The 21,658-nt window shown below is 38.3% G+C and overlaps 1 protein-coding gene across 4 annotated transcripts in view; it reads right to left on the bottom strand.

The window, feature by feature from the left end:
- SLC44A1 (solute carrier family 44 member 1) overlaps positions 1 to 21,658 on the bottom strand; it is a 74,258-nt gene that overhangs the window by 18,279 nt on the left and 34,321 nt on the right. For all 4 annotated transcript variants that reach the window (XR_003529256.1, XM_027653099.1, XM_027653098.1 and 1 more), the window contains exons 5-10: positions 14,478 to 14,571; positions 9,532 to 9,701; positions 7,632 to 7,721; positions 5,641 to 5,768; positions 4,454 to 4,640; positions 2,503 to 2,668 (exon numbers count right to left, since the gene is read on the bottom strand). Coding sequence is in view for 3 of the 4 variants with exons in the window: in XM_027653099.1 (XP_027508900.1) it covers positions 2,503 to 2,668; positions 4,454 to 4,640; positions 5,641 to 5,768; positions 7,632 to 7,721; positions 9,532 to 9,701; positions 14,478 to 14,571 (835 nt within the window). In the remaining variant the exon portion in view is untranslated. The remainder of the gene's footprint in view (positions 1 to 2,502; positions 2,669 to 4,453; positions 4,641 to 5,640; positions 5,769 to 7,631; positions 7,722 to 9,531; positions 9,702 to 14,477; positions 14,572 to 21,658) is intronic.

The raw sequence follows: 21,658 nt of genomic DNA, 5'->3' as shown, positions 1-21,658 counted from the left end.
AGAATGGCTCTTCTTCTTTATTAGAAATAAAAGCAGGATAATAAGCATATTAAAGGAACATGTGCTACACATTACAAAGATAAAGTATCTCCCCATCTCAGGAAGAGATGTGAGTTTCATTCAGAAAAGGTAAAAAAGTACAGCCTTCATTCCATGAAACTAATATCTCCATAACTTAATCCTGAGATGTTAATGATTAAAATAGGTTAACCCTGTATTTTCTTTCAGTTGACTTTTAGAGCTGAAGGGGTGGGAAGCCAAACTCTACTCCTTGTTGGGAGTAGAATACGCATAAATAGTTTGAGTCTTACACCCTGACAACCTAAACACTTCCTTGTTTTCAGGTAAAAAGTTTCAGGTTCCTCATTACCAGGGCAGAGTCTATAATTCAGAACACTTTTGAGCTCTGTTATTGCCTGAGTTGGAAGAAATCCATCTGGCTCAGGTGAATGAACAGTGACCTCATATAAAACATTTCTCCATGGATAACTTCATCTCATTTGCTGTGGAAAGTTGCTCATATGCAAAATAATGGGTCAAAATTAATGCCTTTTCCTTTCTTACTAAGTCACTTTTTAGATTATGGTTGTACCTTAAAATACAAAAAGAGGATAACAGTAGAGAGAAATGAGTATTTACTAACTTAAAATAAGATTCCTGTTATGGAATTATAGGGTATGGTTAAAATAAAAGTAATTCACCCTCAGGTGTCAGAAAATACATAAACTTACAGATAAAGCATACATGTTGCTAAGCAATCTATTTCAATGCAATGTCTTTCTCTTTCCTCTGTATTTTCCTCACTCTTCACTCAATCTATTTTAATTATTCACAAGATTACATCCCTGTAACATCTTGTAATAATTTTATAGATGTATTTCATTGGTATACTGGAGGACTTAATCATTAATAAAACAACAGAATTTCTGACAGCACAGTAAATTGATTCCTTGCCTTTGATACTGTTTAAAGACTAGGGCAGAAAAAGGACTCAAATGTAATTCAGGTAACAGCCTCAATTAAAAAGACAAACCAACTAAACACTCATGATCTGAATTATGCCACTTGAAAAATACCTGCATACATTATTTAAAAAACATCTATTTTTTTAAGGAACAGACTCTTAAAAGCACATGGCAAGAACAGAGTTTGGTTGCTGGACATCAGTACAAACTTTTACATACAACAATCTTCATATGAAAGCCTAGAAACAAATACCAAAACCCAATGGCTGAACGCATGAGTTCAGGATACTAATGCTCTTTTTCACTTGGGGATAGCATCACTCCAATATCTGTACGGTTTTCCCTTTCTTAAGTAAAATACCATTGCTAAATATCTTCCCAATGTATTGTACTCGTGCTGTTCTTTATTCAGAGGAGTTGTATTTATATTGTTTGGAAAAGACTTTGAGAACATCTGAAATAAAATTAGTTATCTAGTCATTACAACAATGAAGTGGTTTGTGGGGTTTTTTTTAAAGAAATATATGAACTACTAGAATCTACAATGACATGTGGAGAAGTTTCAGTCAACTATATCTCTCCAAAGTAAGTAATGATGTACTTTCTTCTTTCCCTTACCAAAAATAATGCCATAGTTCTGCTCCACATACCAAAATTTAATATATCAGATCACCAAAGTACCATTTATTCTCATGAAACCCTAACAGAGCATCTGATACCACCTTTTTTTTCTGAAAAACCTGCGTCCTAAATGGCTATTTAAGCCACATATTAGTGACTTATTTAAGATAAAATTTTAAGCAATATTAAATTCAAAATGTTTTCAGATACTAGAGGCTAAATCTAAGTTTGCAATTCTGAAATTAGCTCTGTAAAGCACAATTCTTGCTTTGTAAAACCATTGCCTAATAATTAGTTTTTCTTTCTTGGACAGCCAGCAGATACATGCAGAACAGCCAGCACAAAGTATGCCCTGATACACAGTTTAGTTCACAAATTTAGCAATGAAATATGGAGCTTTAATGCACATATAGTTTATATCATTTTTTATTTTTATATAATCTTGACATAATCTACATGTAAGTGATGAATCTAATAAAACCTCTGTGAAAGAAAGATTAATGAAGATTAATGAAGCACTGTAAATAATTTAAAGGGCACTCTTTTGCAATTAAAATAATAATCAGATGTTGTCAATACTTTTTTAATCTCTACAGAATTTATCAGCATTAATTATTAGCAACACAGATGACCTTCCAGGTGCATCCTGCTTTGTAAACAACTATCCATGCCTGTACAATGTGCACAAGTTACAAGGCAAATGAGACTTCAAGTCCTAAATGTCAAGAACACCATCTATAATCAGCAAAACAGGTATTTTAGGACTTCACGTGATTTAAAAAGAGTCAAGACAATTTAATGGCTCCCCAGCTTTCACGACAGAAACAAGTATTCTCCCCAAGACCTCTGTCCCTCATTATTTCTGCAAAATCAATGTCTAGGCAACTCCTGGTAGAGCTATCTAAGTTGTCCTTACCTTGTAAAATAGTATGTCACAACAGCCCCTGCTACTGTCATCTGCTGACAGGCTAGGATAAACTCGCTGATCCAGATGAGTCCTACTGCATGGTACCACCACATGTATTTCAAAGGACCTACCATCCGAAATTCGACAAATCCTTCTTCATTTGGGACAGGACTACCTAGAAATAAATGAGGGTGAAAAAAGAAGATGGTGCTTACATCAGCTCATAAATAAGGAAGCATATGGCACTGGCAGGTCACAAGCAGCTACAGCAGAACCCATCTAGCTTCTACTAACAGTTTTAAATGTCATGTTTAAGAAGATTGTTCTTAATAAAGATGCAGCTTTTGAGACAATCAGTATAACGGCACTTGAAAAAAGCCACAAAAAAATATTCTGAGCATGCTCAAAATCCTGCAACACTTCCTTTAATTTTCAGCCACATGGTGAAAATTTCCACAATGAACCACCATCACATGGCAAAACCCCCTATAGTTCAACATAATAGAAGCCTACTTCAGTAATTCTTAATTTGATTTTGCTGCTTTATCAGTATTATTCATACAGCAAGAATCAATATTAAACTTCATAGCTCCTTACATCTATATGTCAACACTAACAATCACTTTTGCTTTCCTTATGGTAAGTCTTTGTACAAGTATTTCAACAGTGTTTGCAGTTCTAAAGCTATTTACAGACATATGGAACAGCTGTAGAGATTCTAAACATACGATTTCATACATTCAGAAATTCACTCTTTGTCTAATGTGAATAGCAGTATCACGTACAGAGACTGACCTCATGCCAGAACACTCCTAACTGATAACAGTGATGATAATGAGTGTATATAAGCTAAAAGGATAAATTAGCTTTTACAGAATCAAGGCTAGTTGAAGGGTTCTGTCAGTAAAATATAATATCAGACTAAATTCTGCTACAAATTTAGTGCCCGTGCAGTGACCTGACTCAGAGAGTGAAGCACAGGGCTGAGACTTTCAGAGGTAAACATTTTCTGCACATCACACACCATGTAATGAAAGCTACAAATTTCAACAGTAATGAGAACAAGAACACATGAAGTGTTACCTCCAACCCTCACTAAAGAACTCAGGATATGAAAAAAATACTCGTATTATTGTGAAATAGCTTTGCGACCTGAAACACTGCTACTTTTGGATCAGCAGTAAACACCACATTTAAAAATTCTTAGATTTGAACAGTGAATGACGGTCTCTATCGCCTGCAATGCACTGCAAAATAACACAGACATTTCCCACTTTAAAAAGCATTTGCAAAGTTTCTCTGCTGAAGTGACTAAGATTTGGACCTATAGGACTGACTAATTCTAGAAGGTCTTGTCAGACCCTGAACACAAACAAAGCTTTCACCTTTTATGGTCTTCACAGCAGGCTGGAATTAATTGGCTAGTCTCAGAATACAGTGTACAAAGAGCAGAAGAATCTCCCTAATAATTGTGGAATAATAATGGAAACCTAAGTTACAAACAACTGAAAATGAATTCCACTATATTTACATTGTGGGAGACAGCAATTCTTTGGAACAATCCCTTCATTACTGTGCCTTCATCTGGCTACCATACAATTACTTGGAGAGATCAGCTGCAAGATTATGCTGGTTTTAACTTGCTTTTGTAAAATTAGATGGAATTATTGAAAAAACTGTTATAGAAGTTGTATTAACAGAGTCTTGTGGTTTGCAACATGCCAACTTCCATCAAAACAAAAAGCCAGTCTAACACACAAAGTACCATGTGAGAATGCAGACTCAAATGCACAATAACTTTCTTGAAACAAGCGTTTTGAAGTCAGTGAAGCAGGTGAGAACAGAAGCACAACAGGTGGGCTTTTTTCCTTAGAGGTTCCCACATGCTTTTTAGCCAACTCTGCTCAAAAACATACAAAAGTTAGGTGAAATTTATTTAAAATAAGCAACAGATGCTTACCTGTAGTACCAAGGAAAAGCAGGACTGTGATCCAGTATGCCCAGAAGAGGATAAGCACAAAGAATGTCCAAAATGGCTGGAAGACTAGCAGTGGCAGGTGAATGAAGACCTTGCCGGCCACGTGGAACAAGGCAATGGTGAGAGCTACTCTTTTGCGCATTATTAGCATGATCAAGAATAAGATAACCTAGAGGGAGAAGTTTCCAAATCACATTTTAGAGAACTGAAAAATAAGCGAGCTATTATTTCACAAAGCTAGGATATTCAAACACGCTAAATTTAACACATTCATAAGATCACGAAATCAAAATGTAGCTTATTCTGTTAGCTTATTCTGGTGATAAATTATTTTCCAGGTTATATTTTTGTGGAATTCCAATCTCATAATTATGTATTTGAAATCATCATCAGCCTTAGGCTGATGAGATTAGACTAGATTCTATCCCCAATTATGTTGTACAAACCAGTGAAATCAGCAAGTTTTAACAAAGAATACAATTTAACATTTATATCTGACCATGGTGTGGTGGTCTTGTAGTATGTACGTATCTATAAAAATGCAGGGAGTAAGAATTTAGGAAGGGGAACAGAGAGGGACCTTTCGATTAGGATGTGAAACAAGAAGAAGAGCAAAAGAGGGAGTCTACAATTCCTGGGAAGTTAGTCAAACATTGTCAATTTTTAAAAGTAAAGTCAGTGACTGTGAAATTAACAGCAGGGCCCAAACAAGGTAATCAATGTTAGCATTTCAGTTCACAATGATTCTTCTGTAAGCGGAAAAAATTTCGGAACAACTAATTTCAAGAAGTAGGAATGTCCTAAGGACTTTCAGATACACTAAAATGACTAAGTACCTCTGAACTGGGAACCTAAGAAAAATCTCTTTGGATTTGCAGTCCAATATTGTACCTATTCTTGGAAGTCCCTGTGGACATTTTACAGTAGTCGAAAGTAGCTGCAGGGTTTAGAAGGTCTCTCCTGACTCAAAATCAGATATTAGGGAACAGTTCCTGAAAGTTAAAAAAATAAAATAACAAAATAAAAAAAAAAATCACTGCAACAGAACTTGTGGCAGAAATAAACTGTTCAAAAATGTCTGCAATAAAAACCTTTCCCCTGAATAAAAAAAATTAGAGACCAAAAGGAAGTCAGAACAAGAAAATAGTACACTCATTAGCAAAGCATACCGTGAAGACCGTAGCTGCAATGGCATAGATCAAGAGAGCCTGAAGATTGTCTTTGGCTATTTGAGTCTCAAGAGCACTGGCAGACATTCGTTTCTTAGCATAGAGCCACCACAGGACTCCTGTACCACCTATGTTTTAGTGAGAAAGAAAAAAAGGATAAATGAAAGTTTAGTCTGGTACAGAATACTCAAGAGCACTGATGCTCAACCCAACAGGAACTTCAGGGGAGGGAGAAGTGCTCTGCTCTCCTCTGTTGCCCTCCTCTGCAGTGAATATACTCTTTTCACAGTCTCACCCCACTACAACAACTTAAGAGACTTGCAGAACCTTGACTTCATGTTTTAGGGTGAAGTGCATGAAAGAACTAGTTCATGAGGAGCCCCAACAACAAAAAACACAGCTCCCACTAGACAGGTAATGGAGGAACAAAAGGAATAAAGAATTACATGGGTGGATGTATTTATGTATATAAGTGTAGGGAGTAAGAATTTAGAAAGGGGAACAGAGGGACTTCTGGATCATGATGTGAAGTAAAAAGCACAGGAGGCTAATAATAAGTGAGGTACAATCTTCTAACCACTGTTACAAAATCCTAGCCTTGTTGCCAGAATATTATTCTCCCATTCTAGCTGTCTTTCTGAGACAGAACTTTTCTAAAGGACAGGTCTCCAGCCCCTCAGGGATATAACCTCTCCCCTCTGATACACTTTTTTCTCTTTTGAGCATGTGTTTCTTGTTATTTCTGAATCAAATGCATAAGCTTAGCAGGGGGGTTGTACCAGATAAGCCTCTGTAGTCCCTTCCAACCTTACACATTCTGTGATCACAAGTTTATGCTGAAGGTACCCTGTTCAGGTCTAAAATGAAGAATGCTCTTTTGGCATCTCCTAAACAAACAGTGAAGACAGAACAAGCAGTATGTCTCACAAGTGACTGGTTCTTATTCAGTTTCTGTATTGGATGAAACTTTTTAGAACATAGTAACAGATGCCAATAAGGCACTCAGCATAGCTGATCAGCTTCTAAAAAGAATATCAATTAAAAAAAAAAATTATTTATTTCTTTTCTGTGGTCACAGGCCCTGAGACCAATAAGCAGAAAAACAAAGCGATTGTGAAAAAATACAGAAGGTCTGCTGATTTTTTTCATCCCTTGCAGACATGAATTGAAAGAATTAAATCACTAGTGCTTCCTAACATGATTATTCTACTTTTATTCCTGCCCTTCAGTCATCTGCCCACACATTTTGGCTTAGCTACTGAGTAACAATAATAGAAAACTTCAGTTTTACAAATTTTAAAGTTATTGTGATAAAATAAGGCTATTTTCATGCAAACTACATCATCTTGGAAGAGACAATCTTCGGCCACTTCCAATACAGCATGGCATTTCACACGTGACCTAGGCCATGCAGGTCTTCCTGAGTCATATGGAAATACACAGATCTGATGAGGAACGCTAGGAAAGCACCTTTGCCTTCTCTCTTCAAGAACAGGTCTTAAAGAGCTACTCAGAGGACTGAAGGGGCTGATGAACATGTCAGGGTTGTAAACATGTCAGGCTGCATAAACAGCAGCTGCCCTTTGATTCCTGCATGCCTGAATACACCTGTGGGGTGGGTGTGCCATCAGACACACCCGGACTAGATGCTGTGCTGACATATTTAGAAGGCCAGTTAAGAACTGCAGGCAACATTTAGGGCTGTGCTACAAGTGCTGTGAGAATATCCCACACTGATTGTGTGGGCTCCAGTGAGCTAGGCTAACATGAAGCCTGCCTGCCAAGCAGGGAGTGCAAATATCCAAGGAGCAACGTAGTCTCTGGGAGAGGACTGCAATTACTAAGGTGCCATTTTGGATGTGTATCTTGAAAGGGACTCAATTTAAAGCTGAGGGGAAATGCATGGCCCAAGATCTGTGCAGGATGTAGCTGGCCTGATGACACAGAGCACAAACTGGGCACTCAGAAACTGGGAGACAAACAAGACTTACCAAGTGATCCCAGAATGACAAGAATTGTTACAATCCAGACAAGTACTCTTGAAATGTACCTTATTATAACCATCAAAATCATGGACAACACTGCAAAAGAAGACAAATAAAATAAGCAGAGCAATTACTTCAAGTAGAAACAGCCTTCCTAATTTTCCCACTGGGCTACGACAACTGCCTTCCAACAGAATTCTCACACAAAGATTTCTTTTCCGAGGCCTACGAACTCACTGAACAATAAATAAAATTAGGCACCTTTACAACTTCTGCTTTGATACTGTTGATTGAAACAAAGAGAGCATAAATACACTTACATGATACATTAAATACAAGACATAATGCGTGCACACAGACAGGGGGGTACTTAGACAATGACCAAACAGACAGCAGGACATGATAGTAGTTCGAGTTTGGTAACATGAGCACACCTCCTGAGGACCAGAGCAGAATTTGCACTCAAATACACTTGTCAAACAGGTGCAGTTAATATGATGCCTGTGTATTGCAAAATGTCATGCCAGTCACGGGTAAAAAACTATTACAGCTAACTAAGGTTAAGTGAGTGGTGTGTGCAACTGCACATTCATATTTTTACATATACATGTCTGTATTCAGCAGTTACGTGAAAGCCACTGGAACCTGGCTTTCTGAATCACAGTCTAGCACGTTGTTTTAAAATAAATAATTTCTGTTTAACTATGAAGTTATGCAAACTATTTTTTAAATTAACTGTATGTAAACTCTGTACTAACTTCTGACTCTTAACTGAACAGTAGCACTGCTAATGAGCCACCAGCTTCTAGATTCTGAACAATCTTTCTACTGTTATTATCAAATACTGGAACTTTCAAGACAGAAGAATAAACAGCTTTCCAGTTACAGTTGAAAACACACACCAAGGTCTTGTGTGTGTGTGTCTTTTTTTTTAATGGTATCTACCACCTTCTTTTCTTTTTTTTGTCCCCTTTCTTTTTCCCTTCCCCTCAACTTTTTTTTTTTTTTTTTAACCACAAAGGCAGACTGAAAACAAAGGACTGTTATATCTAGCAGAGCTTTGCAGTGTTTCTATCTATACCACACACTGCTCATATACATGGCTACTATCTTGATCCTCCCATTTTAGTATTTCAGATTTTATACTTGGTATGAGTAAAGTAGGCTCACTAGGTAAGCAGTTTATGTGGGCAGGTAACATTCCATCTTAAACAACAAGACTTGTGTTAAAGCAATACTTGGTCCAGTGCAAAGTGTCACTCTATAGGCATCTCACAACTACAGAAACTATTCAGCACCTCTGTACTGCTGGGAATTTCCAGCTCTTCAGACAAGGCTCAGATTTTAAAGGCCTTAAGTTTTAAATTTTGGGGGAAAGGGAAGAAGGAACATACAATACAACAAATAGGCACCTAACTTTCTTGTTTTCACTCTGATAGTTCTCGTATCCCTGCACAAATATGTTAAATAAAACAAACTAAATCCCCTACATTCAAAAGGAGTGCGCTGTTGTGGACTTCTCACCCTGTTCTTTTTATTTGGAAAGGGTTTATTTGGACCTGGATTAGCAGAATGACTACTGCGAATGGGAAAGGGGAATATTATAATAAAAATTAGGAAAATGGAGATGCTCTCTTAACCATATCAAAACTAATGTTAGGTAATCAACAGCCATATGTCCTCTATCCTGTAATCAGTGGAAGAGAAATAAAAACAGGAATGCATATGTATATTGCTTCTGAAAAAGTTACCCAGATGTCAAATAAAATTTTAAAAAAGCATTCTGAATAATTTCTAAGGGCTCATTGCTATTATACATGGTTTTTGCTCATATTTTGGTAGAGGGTGTTAACAATCTCCTAATGCAGTACACTAAGAAATAGCTAGTAATGAGAAAAACAATTACCTAGTGATAACAAGCAAAGTCCCATTATAATCTCTTTGCTGGTCATAACTCCACTAATCAGCCTGTGTAAGACACTACTGTCACTGACAAAGGTGATCAGGGCCTCTGCAAACTTGGCATAGCAGGAAATGTTCACAGGAGCACAGCGATGGAAGAATGGAATAGGTGCACTGGTGACACAAGAAAAAAAAAATCAGAAAAAAAAATTACTCCTACTTAATATAAATGCCACATCAACACACAAATGAAAGGTGAATAGATGCAATCATTCCACCCTCATAACATCATAACCAGAAACCATGCGTTGAATGCACAAGTGCCGCTGGAATGAGGATGATCATAATGGGAAGTGATGCAGTTCTTACAAATAACCCTGTGAGACTGGAGTATACAAAATTATTACCCTCCCACCATTAAACGACAAGGCTCAGAAAAAGTATGTTCCTATTTCCACTTAAACATCTCTCATTCAAGTGTCAGGCGGTGAACCAGCAACTGAAACAATGCCTTTCACTCATGTTTGAATAAAATACTGTCCCTTACATGCAGCAAAAGAAACCACAGAATAACAGTACTCTTCTTGAAAGCATACATTTTGTGCTAAAGGACATCAGCGTTTACAACTGCTGCCAAGAAAAAACAGTGTATTTATTCCTATTCATTCCCCATATTAAACTCGTTCTTGTATTAAAGATTACAATCACAGTGTTTGCTTTCATTAACTTTGTTAAAATTATGCAGAATATGCAAGGATGCTTCTATTGTTTTCAACTGTTTTGGAAGCATCCTCCAAAAAACTACTGAGACTATGCACTAAACTTTGCAGAATGCCTGGAAGAACCTGTAATCAAGTCCATCAGGGAAAGATACAAGACAGTAAAAACTTTATTTTAAAAGTGGGTAATTTTATTTTCTAAATGTTTCCCACTAAGTAGCTGTCTTTCTTGCTCATAAACTATGTCAGATCTCAAAGTGGCCTATTACATCATTTGATCAATTCCCAATTACATTTCAGACAAGAATTACATGTTCCTTCCTGTAACTGGATCTCATGAAAGTGTCTTTCATATTATGTCAGTCTTCTCTTCCAGCCTCTGTATTTGTTTCACCCTGCCCAATTTTCGTTACTTAAAAGATTTCAGTGGACTGTAGCAGCAATGCACATAATCTTCTGCAGTTTCCCTATTTCAGTAATGACCTATAAACCAGCAATTTTCTGTCCTCAATAACTATTTTTCAAGCCCACGCCTTTCCAAAATTTTAACCATTTTAAACAGGTAGTGAATAAAGCAGCTGCCTTAGGCACATCTTTTCTATACGTTGGGTTTTTTGGGGAAAAAGGATGACATGCTGAAAACCATTAATGTGTAATTATTCTGTAAAGAAATTGGGAGAAATTATGATCACCTGCTATACCTTAGTAATTAGTAGATCCTAGGTTTTTGTTTAAAGTCACTGATGATTGCAAATCTTATTGTTCTAAACTTACTGTGCTGAGTAGGTAAATGCATTCCAAAATGCTCACACTGATGGTCTACTTTTGTAGTAATGAAGACAGCAGTTAAGCACAGCAAAAAAGTAATTGTGGATTAGTCACAGTTCTTAAAAAACAAATTAAACTCATAATGATGGCTGCCCCATTTAAAAGGCAGCCCATGTATTCTTTCAGCCTCTTACAACATAACCTGTTTTGGAACATGCAGTGTACTGCAGTTCATTATATGCAGTATTACTGGAAAAGACTGAAATTTGAGAGGTTTATTTAATTGTTAACTGCTACAATTTTGCAGGAAGCCTAGAGCATTTAGAAGTTGTCAATATCAGTAATAGAGCTCAAATTTTGAGCTGGAAGTAGGCAAAAGAATGTCATTCCTGCATTCAAACATAAAACCATCCATCTTGAAAAAAGAACTATTTGGACTAAAGTGCTCTTCCAAAATATATTCCAACAGAGGAAAATACGCTTTTTGCATGGTAGTTTATATTACTGCTCATCTAATATCCCTTAGCCCATAGCAATTTTACTAAATATTTTAAGTTACTTATTTTCATGTGCCGTGATTAATTGCTAACTTTGTTTTAATTAATAATAAAAAAAATGAGGTTAGTGGTTTCTACAAGCTTTCTTGAGCAAATGGGACTCCTGAAAATCCACCTGAGATCTGTTGCTGCTTCAGTGGTTCTGACTGAATGAGTATGTGAGGTGAAGTCTCTTAATAAAAAATACAATAATAGATCTATTCTCCATGACCCATGCTATTTTATATGGCCTCTTGATTATATCTTGGTATATTACCTACTGAAAAGGAATTAAAAATTTCTAAGAATAGCAACATGATGCTTATTCATAAACAAGAACGAATAAAGTTCAAGCCAGCACGCAATGGTCTTAGAAGTTGTATTTTTAAAGCAATATTGAAATTAAGTTAGGAGATCCATCTGATTATTCAATTACTAGATTCCAGAGAGTTTTTTCCTCTCACTACTGCCCCTGGGCAAACACAGCAACCTGTGTGAGGGGAGCCTAGTTGGAGTGCCACTGTTAGCTGCTGTTTACAACCTCTACAGGGCAGCCCCTTGGCACAGCTCAACACATCTGGTTGCTAAAGGGACTGGACAGGTTTTCCTCCGGGGTCCTCAAAACAGTGAAGTCATGCTCTCCTGAGGCTGATATAGGCTGGGTATGGTTTCTGGAAGAAACATGTACTGCTGATTGCACTGCTCTGTCAAAAGTTGGACATAATGCCTTGAAGCTGGACGGTAAGAATCCATTGAGAGCCTCAGCTGAAGGGTGTGAAGAAGTCTGGTCATCAAACAGAAAACATCAAGGGAGAATCCTCACACCATTGTGCTACCTCCCTCCCATGGACATCATGGGAATCAGATGGTTCATAACTTTTGGCAGACTGTGCTGGTTTCAGCCAGGGTATAGTTAATTTTCTTGGCAGTGGCTAGCATGGGGCTGTGTTTTGGATTTGTGCTGAACACAGGGTTGATAATATAGAGATGTTTTTGTTATTGTTGAGCAGGGCTTACACAGAGGCAAGGCCTTTTCTGCTTTTTGTACTGCCACACTGGGGAGGGATTTGGGGGTGCACGAGAGGCTGGGAGGAGACAGAGCTGGGACAGGTGACCCAAACTGATCAAAGGGATATTCCAGACCATAGGACATCATGCTCAGCATATAAAGTGGGGGGAAGAAGGAAGAAAGGGGGGATATTTGGAGTGATGGTGTTTGCCTTCCCCAGTAACCATTACATGTGATGGGGCCCTGCTCTCCTGGAGATGGCTGAACACCTGCCTGTCCACGGGAAGCAGTGAATTAATTCCTTGTTTCCCTTTGTTTGCCTGTGTGGACCCATAGCTTTTCTCACTTTCACCCTTCTGATTCTCTGCCTGATTTTACTGATGGGGGAGTGAGCAAGTAGCTGTATGGTGCTTGGTTACTGGCAGGGGTTAAACCAAGACACAGATCAAATCTGAGTATTAGGTAAGTTCTCCATGAGTGCCTCAGTCTACAAGGTGTTGGGTTTTCATTTGGTTGTCTCAACAAATGACTGATTTCATTTCTCCTCCTTACTCAAATAATTTAACTATAAAAATCTGAAGAAAGGTGCTTTACAGATACAGTGCTGGCCTTTTTTGTCTTAGGGTACTAAATTCAGACTTTTCAACCTCAAAAATACTCAAACATAGTGTACATTTTAGTATATCACATAGAAAAGGGAAAATACTCCACTTTACACAATAGGTTTTTAAAAATAACTTAGGGTCATTTCTGTGAGGAATTTAAATAGCATCATTAGAGCTCTGACACATTGTTCTATACTTCTGTTTTTTTATTAAGCCATATTCATTGAGACTGAATGACATGGGAACATACAATGAGAAAAGTCAATATAATTCTGGCAAAAATTAAGACTAACAAGCCTTTTCAGTATGCAAGCTGGCAGTGAAGTTTTCATTTGGTTTTGTATTACTGCTATAACAGCTGGTTAGCTGCATGGAACATGAATCTACTGTGGGGAATAGTAAAAAAAAGTTAATATTTCAGATGCCACTAATTGTCACTACAATATAAAAAAATATTCACTGGAGACACTAACATGTAAACAAGAAAGACTGCAAATCAGAGTTTCTAGAACTGACAAAAACACAATATTTACTCAAACCATAACAGAAAACTATTCATAGGAAAAGACTTGCAGTTACAACCCACTAATGAGCATGTTTGAGAAGCTAAACTTTGAGAAAACACAACATGGTTCTTCCTGAGTTAGAATTACTGACAGAAGGGTGTGCACAACAGCTTACATATGACTTCTTTTCTCAGCAACACTCATCTCCACAGGTCCAGTGAGCACAGCTAGAAGAGTTTATTAAGCTATCAACTTTTCTATCCTATTTCACAAAAAGCAGTCTAACATATTATTTAAAACAATAAAATTCAAAATGATCTGTTTATAAAATACAATAATCTCTTTGGTGCTTGACTATCCTCTAATCATTTGGGGACTAAAAGAGTAAAAAATGAAGCAATTTTCATCTGGCTGGCTGAGGTAAGGTAGAAGTGAATGCTGCAGAGAGCTGTGTGTCCCTATATACTTTGTCCTCCCGAAGATTAAAAGTGTTTCAAAATTGTCTCTGATCTGCATTGCTGACAGGTAGCTGGCTATAGATAGGGTGAAAGGCAGTAAAGCAGCTGATACGGTACAATGTCAGTCACATGAGACAGAAGAAAACCTGCAGATACCAGCTTAATACCCTCAGTAACACATGCACAGATAGTTTGGGTTTTTCTTTAAGAGTTGCTTTCACAACCTTTTAAAAATACACTAAAACATCTGGTAAGAGTAAATGTGTGCTGTGTATTTTCTAAAGAACTGTCACAATCAAACCAAATCTCTGCTCCCTCCATCCCCAATCAGACAAGATGTTAATATTACCTCTCTGGAACAGGATATTTAGGACACAACTTGGCAGCCCTTGGGTCTGTAGTATACTCTGATGACTGCAGTTCATAGCTACACAGAGTAGATCCTGTTGAAAAGGAAAAAAAATATTGACGTGGGGAAAAAATAAAAATCCAACATTCACATTCTTTGCAAATGGTATTAAAACTGATACAGGTCCTGATTCTGCAGCTCTTCATGTTATTACCAGGAGGTTTTGCTACAGTTCCTCCTGTAATGTAGCAGTGAATCAAACTCAACACAGTCTTCAGCGAAACAGAATGACACTCTCCACCTAGCTTAGGGTTTTCGTAAGTTTGGGTATTTGAGTGAAAAAGGCTAATTCACATTGCAGTGTAAAAGAGAGGGAGACAAAGTACTTCCAAGTCACCCTCCCCTGCTATTCCACCATGCTTTTTTTGATCATTTTTAATGCATGAACATTGCATAACACAACATTCACGACAGAAAGAAAATATTCTTGACTTTGGGTTGGGTTTTTTTTCATGTTTTCACAATACAACTGGTCTACAGATTTCAGGGAGAGGAACAAAGAACTAAAACAGATGAAGTTAGAAAGCTGGCCGAAAAATAACAGAAGCTATGCATTAGATATCCAGATCTTCTAACAAAGCTGAACTCTCTCCATAAACAAATTGGTTCAGCACAACAAAGATCAAGTTGCCTATAACAAAATTCAAACATAATTTAATTTTTTCTTTGTATCTGACTCTTGCCTAATGGAAGTACCTTACCTAGGAGAGATTTCCTTCCATTTATCTACAATCAAGACACTGAAGATCTGACCCAATGCTTCTAGGACTACAGCAACTGCTAAATCAGACTGTAGCACTGGTATCTCAGAATTGCAGAGGTAAGAAAGTCTCCAATGATATAAGCTGCCTATCCAAATATGAGTTTCCTCCCAAGCTTGTTTGCCAATAGATTGCTTATTTCCTAGTGCAAGTGCCCTGAATACATAGCTTTTAGTGTCCTTTTTCCCTTTGTAATAAACTAAGGACTTATCTTAATAAGGACTTATCTTAATCTTGGTCATCAATATAAATATTCACTTCTGTCCATTATGAAATACTCCTCTTCAGAAATACTCTGTAGAAGAGAGTTCTACAAACCAGGTCTGGATAATACATACACACTACTACCCAAAATAAACCAAGACTTCTGACAAATAGTTTTATCTTAGCTTGTGTTACACCAAACAGAAGTATTAATTGTAGAAACTGTAGAGTATTATTTGCAGAACCTTTGTTTACCATTGCTACATTTCTACCTCTATAAAGAGACCTTTTATATTTACAGACTGAAAGAGAGGAGACAGAGCAGCTGAGCAGGCTATCTCATGCAGTCTCAGGAACACTACTGAAATACCACTTCTACAAAGTAGTTTTTGAGAGCCAGTGCAAAACATCAAATGCACCACTGAAGAAAGCTAGAGTTCCTGCAAAGAGAAGGTATCAGGTAAAACACATGAAATATATTTTCAATTATACTATTTATGTGCCTCTACTTTTTAATGTGGAAAACATGGCATCAGATAAACAGACAGACAGAACAACATTCCTTACATAGTAGTTGTAAATGTAGTAACTAAAATACTTTGTCAGAATTTGGAGAGAAGGATCTACACTGCTGCAAAAATTCTTGTAGGTATGAAAACTTTTGGATTAAGTGAATTTACTAACAACTCCATAACTTAATGGAGAGGCAACAGTAGGGAGTGTCACAAGATTATCTTAAAAAAAACAGAAGGAAAGAGAAGATTGCAGATATTTACATTTATTTTGCTTTGAATATAGGCCAACACCTAAGTTATAGAGATGGTTGACAGCTGGCTGAACATGAGCATGCATGGTGCCCAGAAACAGATGCTCAGACAGCATCCTGGCCTGTATCAGCAATACTGTGGCCATCCAGTACAGGGCAGTGATCATCCCCCTGTACTCAGCACTTAGTGAGGCTGCACCTTGAATCCTGTGTTCAGTTCTGGGCCCGTTACTTCAAGAAAGACCCTGAGGTGCTGGAGCGTGTCCAGAGAAGGGCAGTGGAGATGGTGAAGGGTCTGGAGTACGAGTCATATGAGGAGCAACTTAGGGAACTGGGGTAGTTTATTCTGGAGAAAAGGAGCCAAGTGGGGGTCAGTCTCTTTTCTGAGGTAACAATCAACAAGACAAGAGGAAATGGCCTCAAGTTGTGCCAGGGGAAGTTTAGACTGGGTATTATGAGAAATTTCTTCACCAAAAGGGTGGTCAAACATTGGAACAGGTTGCCCAGGGAAGTATTTGAGCCACCACCTGTGGAGGTATTTAGAAGACATGTAAATGTGGAGCTTAAGTACAAGGTTGACAGTGCTGGGTTTACTGTTGGACTTGATGATCTTAAGGCTGTTTTCCAACCTAAGTGATTCTATGGTTGTATTCCTTGAATCTATGACTCTGTAACAAGAACAAGGAGGAATCAGGATGTGCTGCAAAGGCCTCCACACCCAGACAAGCCTAAGGGACAGGGCTGATCTGTGGATGCCCATGCTCCCTTTCAACTTCCAGCAGTTCAAGCAGGAGAGGAAAAGGGTCGGATTTGCTACAGAGAGGGAAGGGGGCTCTTTGCAAAAATGTGTATCTGAAGACTGTTTGGATCACAAACTTAAGCCAAGCAAAACCAAATGCCAGACCTTGATCTGCATACAGCCATTCAAGTAGGACCTGCAGACCAGTGTAATCCAATACACTCCAGCCTGTGGAGGAAGCTGGAGACAACTTGTCAGGTCCCTCTGGAACCCAATGGCTTATTCCCTTCTGTCATGCCCTGGAGCAGTGGACAACTCAGGCTGCCACTTTCATCTTTTGCCTGGGAACTGCTCCTGAGGCTCCTCTGGACCTCTTTCCTTCAGCTGCCTATCTCACACAGTGTGCTTTCTTTAGACTCACAGTCAAGAAGAAAAACATTTTCATGGAGTTTATCAAACAAGGGACATTAACCACCCCGTATTTAAAGAAACTACCAGTCCCATAGCTGAAATAGTACCCACGAGATTTGTCCTTTTGTCCTACATAATTAGGCAGAAACTATTCCCATAAGTATATCTTTCTTAAAATTTTGAAAACCTTCTGCCTTCTCTAATACCATGTATGAGAGTTTTAGAACCCAAACGTGTGCTTGAGTAATGTCCCTTTACATTAAACTTCAACCAATTTTTTTAAGAAAAGAGAACCTTCGTTCTCTTTAAATAACGTTCTTCAGTAAAAAAAAGTTTGCATTTTGTAAGGTGAGAGGGGTGAGAATGAACTGCTTTGTCAAACCTTCCACTCCATATTTTTATTCTGGGTTTGTAGAGGCTGTCTTAGCACAGCTAGTCTTATTATTGCTGTTTGAACTTTCAAGGCCTACAAAAGTTTAAAGAAGCATTCGAGTCTTCTGTCTTGCAGAGATAAATAGTTTACCAAAGACATGACTTTTATTCTTAAATTATTACGACTCATAAAAATTTCAAAAACATTATGAATAGGATACAGAGAAACTGACTAAAAAAATTAAAGTAATACATTCTTTGCTTTCTACAGCAATGTGCATATTTCTTCTGGAGAAACCATTAGGCAAATGACAGCAAACTGTCCTTCAAGGAATGGATTTCAGATCTCAAAATGTAACCTTAAAAAAAAAATACTTCTAAACTATGCACAGCATCAGTTTTTGGGATACTGGTGAGCACATAGAGTCAACTGGTCCCACAGTGCTGGATTTGGTGGTTTCACCTACAGAGTGGTACCCCAGAGACACAGCACAGCTTCTGTTCCATGGTTTCTTTTCAGTGAATAGAGTTGCTCCAGCCATTAGAATATATTGGAACCATGACTGGAGAAAAGTATCTCAAAAGACAAACTTTGAACCTTAACCTAGCCACAGGAACTTCTTTCCTAAGTTTCCTTTCCTTTTTGCCTAGGCTTGGATTAGTGAGGCGTTAACAGCCATTACCTCTGGCATTCCTAGAAAACAGGTATACTAAGCAAAAATTATATAAAGATGCTGTAGAAAGCCAGGACTCTTACTTCAAAGATTCTTTCCAACTGAGAAGGCAAATTTTTAAAGGTCTTCCGTGCTCAGAAGACACAGCACACAGAACAAGACATAACACCCTGCTTTCCACATCAGTGCAGTAAATAGGAAGGTCCAAAATAACTCGAGGTAGTTAGATAAAAACACTTTTAAGACCAGAGCTCAAATACAGCTCTCCTTCCTGTATTTGCTGTGCTGTAAACAAATGCACAAACCCCTGCTAAAGAAGCATCACTATCAAGAGTTTACAGCCTGAGAAATGTATAAGACTTCCTAAGTCATCCAGTAAGAGAAGTAGCTTCACAGTGGGAACCACTGACATTTACTGCCTGAATTACAGTAGTGAAAAGCACACCAGGAGTTTTGGATCCCATTCTGGTAGCTCAGCATTGTCTACCCATATATCAACACTTATTAACAGGGACTAAAACTGTCCTTACTTTCAGACCTAGAAACATGGACTCATATTCAGAGTCAAGGATTTAAGCAGAAAGATAAAGAACTACGCAGAGATACCTGGGATAGCTTCAATACCAGGAGGAGAACAGTCACCTTAGGAGTTCAGAAGTATCTTCTGTTTAAGCCTGTTTAAGGTATGGCTCCAAGCAGCTCCATAAACCCCTCTTCACAGACACACAGCAAAGAGAGACTAGAAACTACAGTTTTGATAACGTAACTAATATGACCTTCCATATACAGTCACAGTCTCACCACTCTGAGTCTGACTGACACTATGCATGTACTGTGCACATGTGACATGAGCACACATCTGACACATTTAATGTTTCTTTGCCTCTGTCTTCAGCTGATGATGGGTTGAGAGGGTCTCAGTGCCCAGAGCTAGAAGACCATGGCTGGGAGAATGATAAACTCCCAGAATGATAAACAGTGGCTTATCATTGTGGGATCTGCTGCCCCAGAGTCCCTATAAGACTATGGGGCTTCATGATGGGATTCATCCAAGAATCAAAGAACTGGCTGATGTCATTGCAAGGCCTCTCCTGATGATTTTTTGAATGGTCTTATGGATGGGAGCACCCAGTTGACTAAAAGCTGGCTAACATTGTCCCAGTTTTCAAGAAGGGCAAGAAGGATGGATGACTCTGTAAACTGCAGACCTGTTAGTCTCACTTCAGTGGCTGGTAACTGGAGAAGATTATTCTAGAAGTTATTGAAAAGCAGCTGAAAGACAATGCATTTACCAGTCACAGCCAGCTTGTCTTCATGACAGGGAAGTCTTGCATGTCAAAACTAATTTCCTTTTATGACAAAGTAACCCACCTGGTTGATCAAGGAAAGCCAGTTGACGTAATCTTTTTGGATTTCAGTAAAACCTTCAATACTGTCTCTCACAAGATCCTGTTGGACAAAATGTCCAGTATACAGATGGACTCAGGACTTGAAGTTATGGTCATAAGTTTGTTGGTTTGCTCAGTCTGGAGAAGAGGAGACTGAAAGATCTCATAGCATCTACAGCTTCCTCATGAGGGGAAGTGGAGGGGCAGGCACTGATCTCTTCTCTGTGGTGACTGGTGACAGGACCCAAGGGAATGGCCTGAAATTGTGTCAGTGGAGGTTTAGGTTGGACATTAGAAAAAGGTTCTTCACCCAGAGGGTAGCTGGGCACTGGAACAGGCTCCCCAGGGAAATGATCAAGGCACCACATCTGCTGGAGTCCAAGGAGCGTCTGTACATTGCTCTCAGGCACCTGGTGTGAGTTTTGGGGTGTCCTGTGCTGGGCCAGGAATTGGACATGACAATCTTTGTGGGTCTCTTTCAACTCAGGATACTCTACAATTCTATGATAACTGATAATTGACTTCTAAAAGAGCAGCAGAGATCATATATAAAAAACATAATCTTATTCCATTTTAAATGTTCTCTCCTTAGCAAGTAACATCCTATTAAGCCACCATTACCTTAAGTCCTCTAACACAGGAGTCAAACCCCAGGTAATCACAGACACAGAAATGTGCACAAATCTTAGCAGCAGTGAGACTGTTTGCATTGTGACCCTTCACCTCCAGCTTTCAGCCCAGTCCTAATTCTTCTTGAGTTCTGGGTGTTTTGTGACTGTCACCAATGAGAACTTAACTAACATTGTGAATATATGACTCACAGATGATTATGCTTGACCAACCCATGCAATATAGGCTAGAGTATGATATTGATATCGACAGAGGTGGAGTTCACTGCTATTCAGGAAGGTTCACAGACTCTCACAAGGGTAAAATTTCATAACTCTTTTCTACTTTTCTCACTCCAGACCTTGCCTCAAATCTGTCCGTAAAACTCTACCACCTCTAAACTCTTAATCTGAACCACATTATCCCTTCAAAGCTTCATGCAATGAGACAACAGACAACTTAGTACACTACTAATAATTGGATACTATGGACCAGCACAAAAAAGTTGGAGCTTAAGACATGGTGTCATGCATCTGGCTGCTGCAAATTCCACAGCCCAAAACCACAGAACTGGTAGGATGCCAAATGCTACTTCCACAGAAGTAGTGGAAGTTCTGCCAGTAACAGAGAACACTGCTGCATGACCTCAGAAAAAGTGTGCCTACGGCAAGTAACAACCTGACTCCCTCTTCATGAACTCCTGCCAAGTGTAAAAAAGTTCAGATCATCATAAAAGGAACTACACTGATGTTGACCAGACCTTCATCCTTAGACTGCTATGTCTGACAATAGTAATTATAACATGTCTACAACTATAGGAAGTAATTCTACTCAACACAAGCTTTAAGTACATGTAAAGTTTAGGCTTGTATGAATTCCCTATTAACATACGTGTTTTCAGAACAACAAAAACATTCCAAGAGCAGACACATTTGATCATATTTGATGCTTCATTTAGGAATAAAGTACATTAGTAACATTTAGTTATGTACAGATTGGCACCAGGGCTGGAAATGAGCAAAAACAAGAACTCCACTTCTTAGCCATAAGCTTGAATAGGGTGTTAAGTAGCAGTAAAATAAAAACACCAGAGGACTGCACAGACATAGCTAAATGTGGCAGCTATGCCTCTCACAAGTCGTGCAGGAATAGCACCAGAAGGCCAAATAAGGATAGAGTTGAACTGTAATACCTAAA

The sequence above is a fragment of the Corapipo altera genome, unplaced genomic scaffold (assembly GCF_003945725.1).
Source record: "Corapipo altera isolate COAL_440 unplaced genomic scaffold, ASM394572v1 61305, whole genome shotgun sequence".
Taxonomy (NCBI): Eukaryota; Metazoa; Chordata; class Aves; order Passeriformes; family Pipridae; genus Corapipo; species Corapipo altera.
This window is presented reverse-complemented; position numbering and strand designations above follow the sequence as displayed.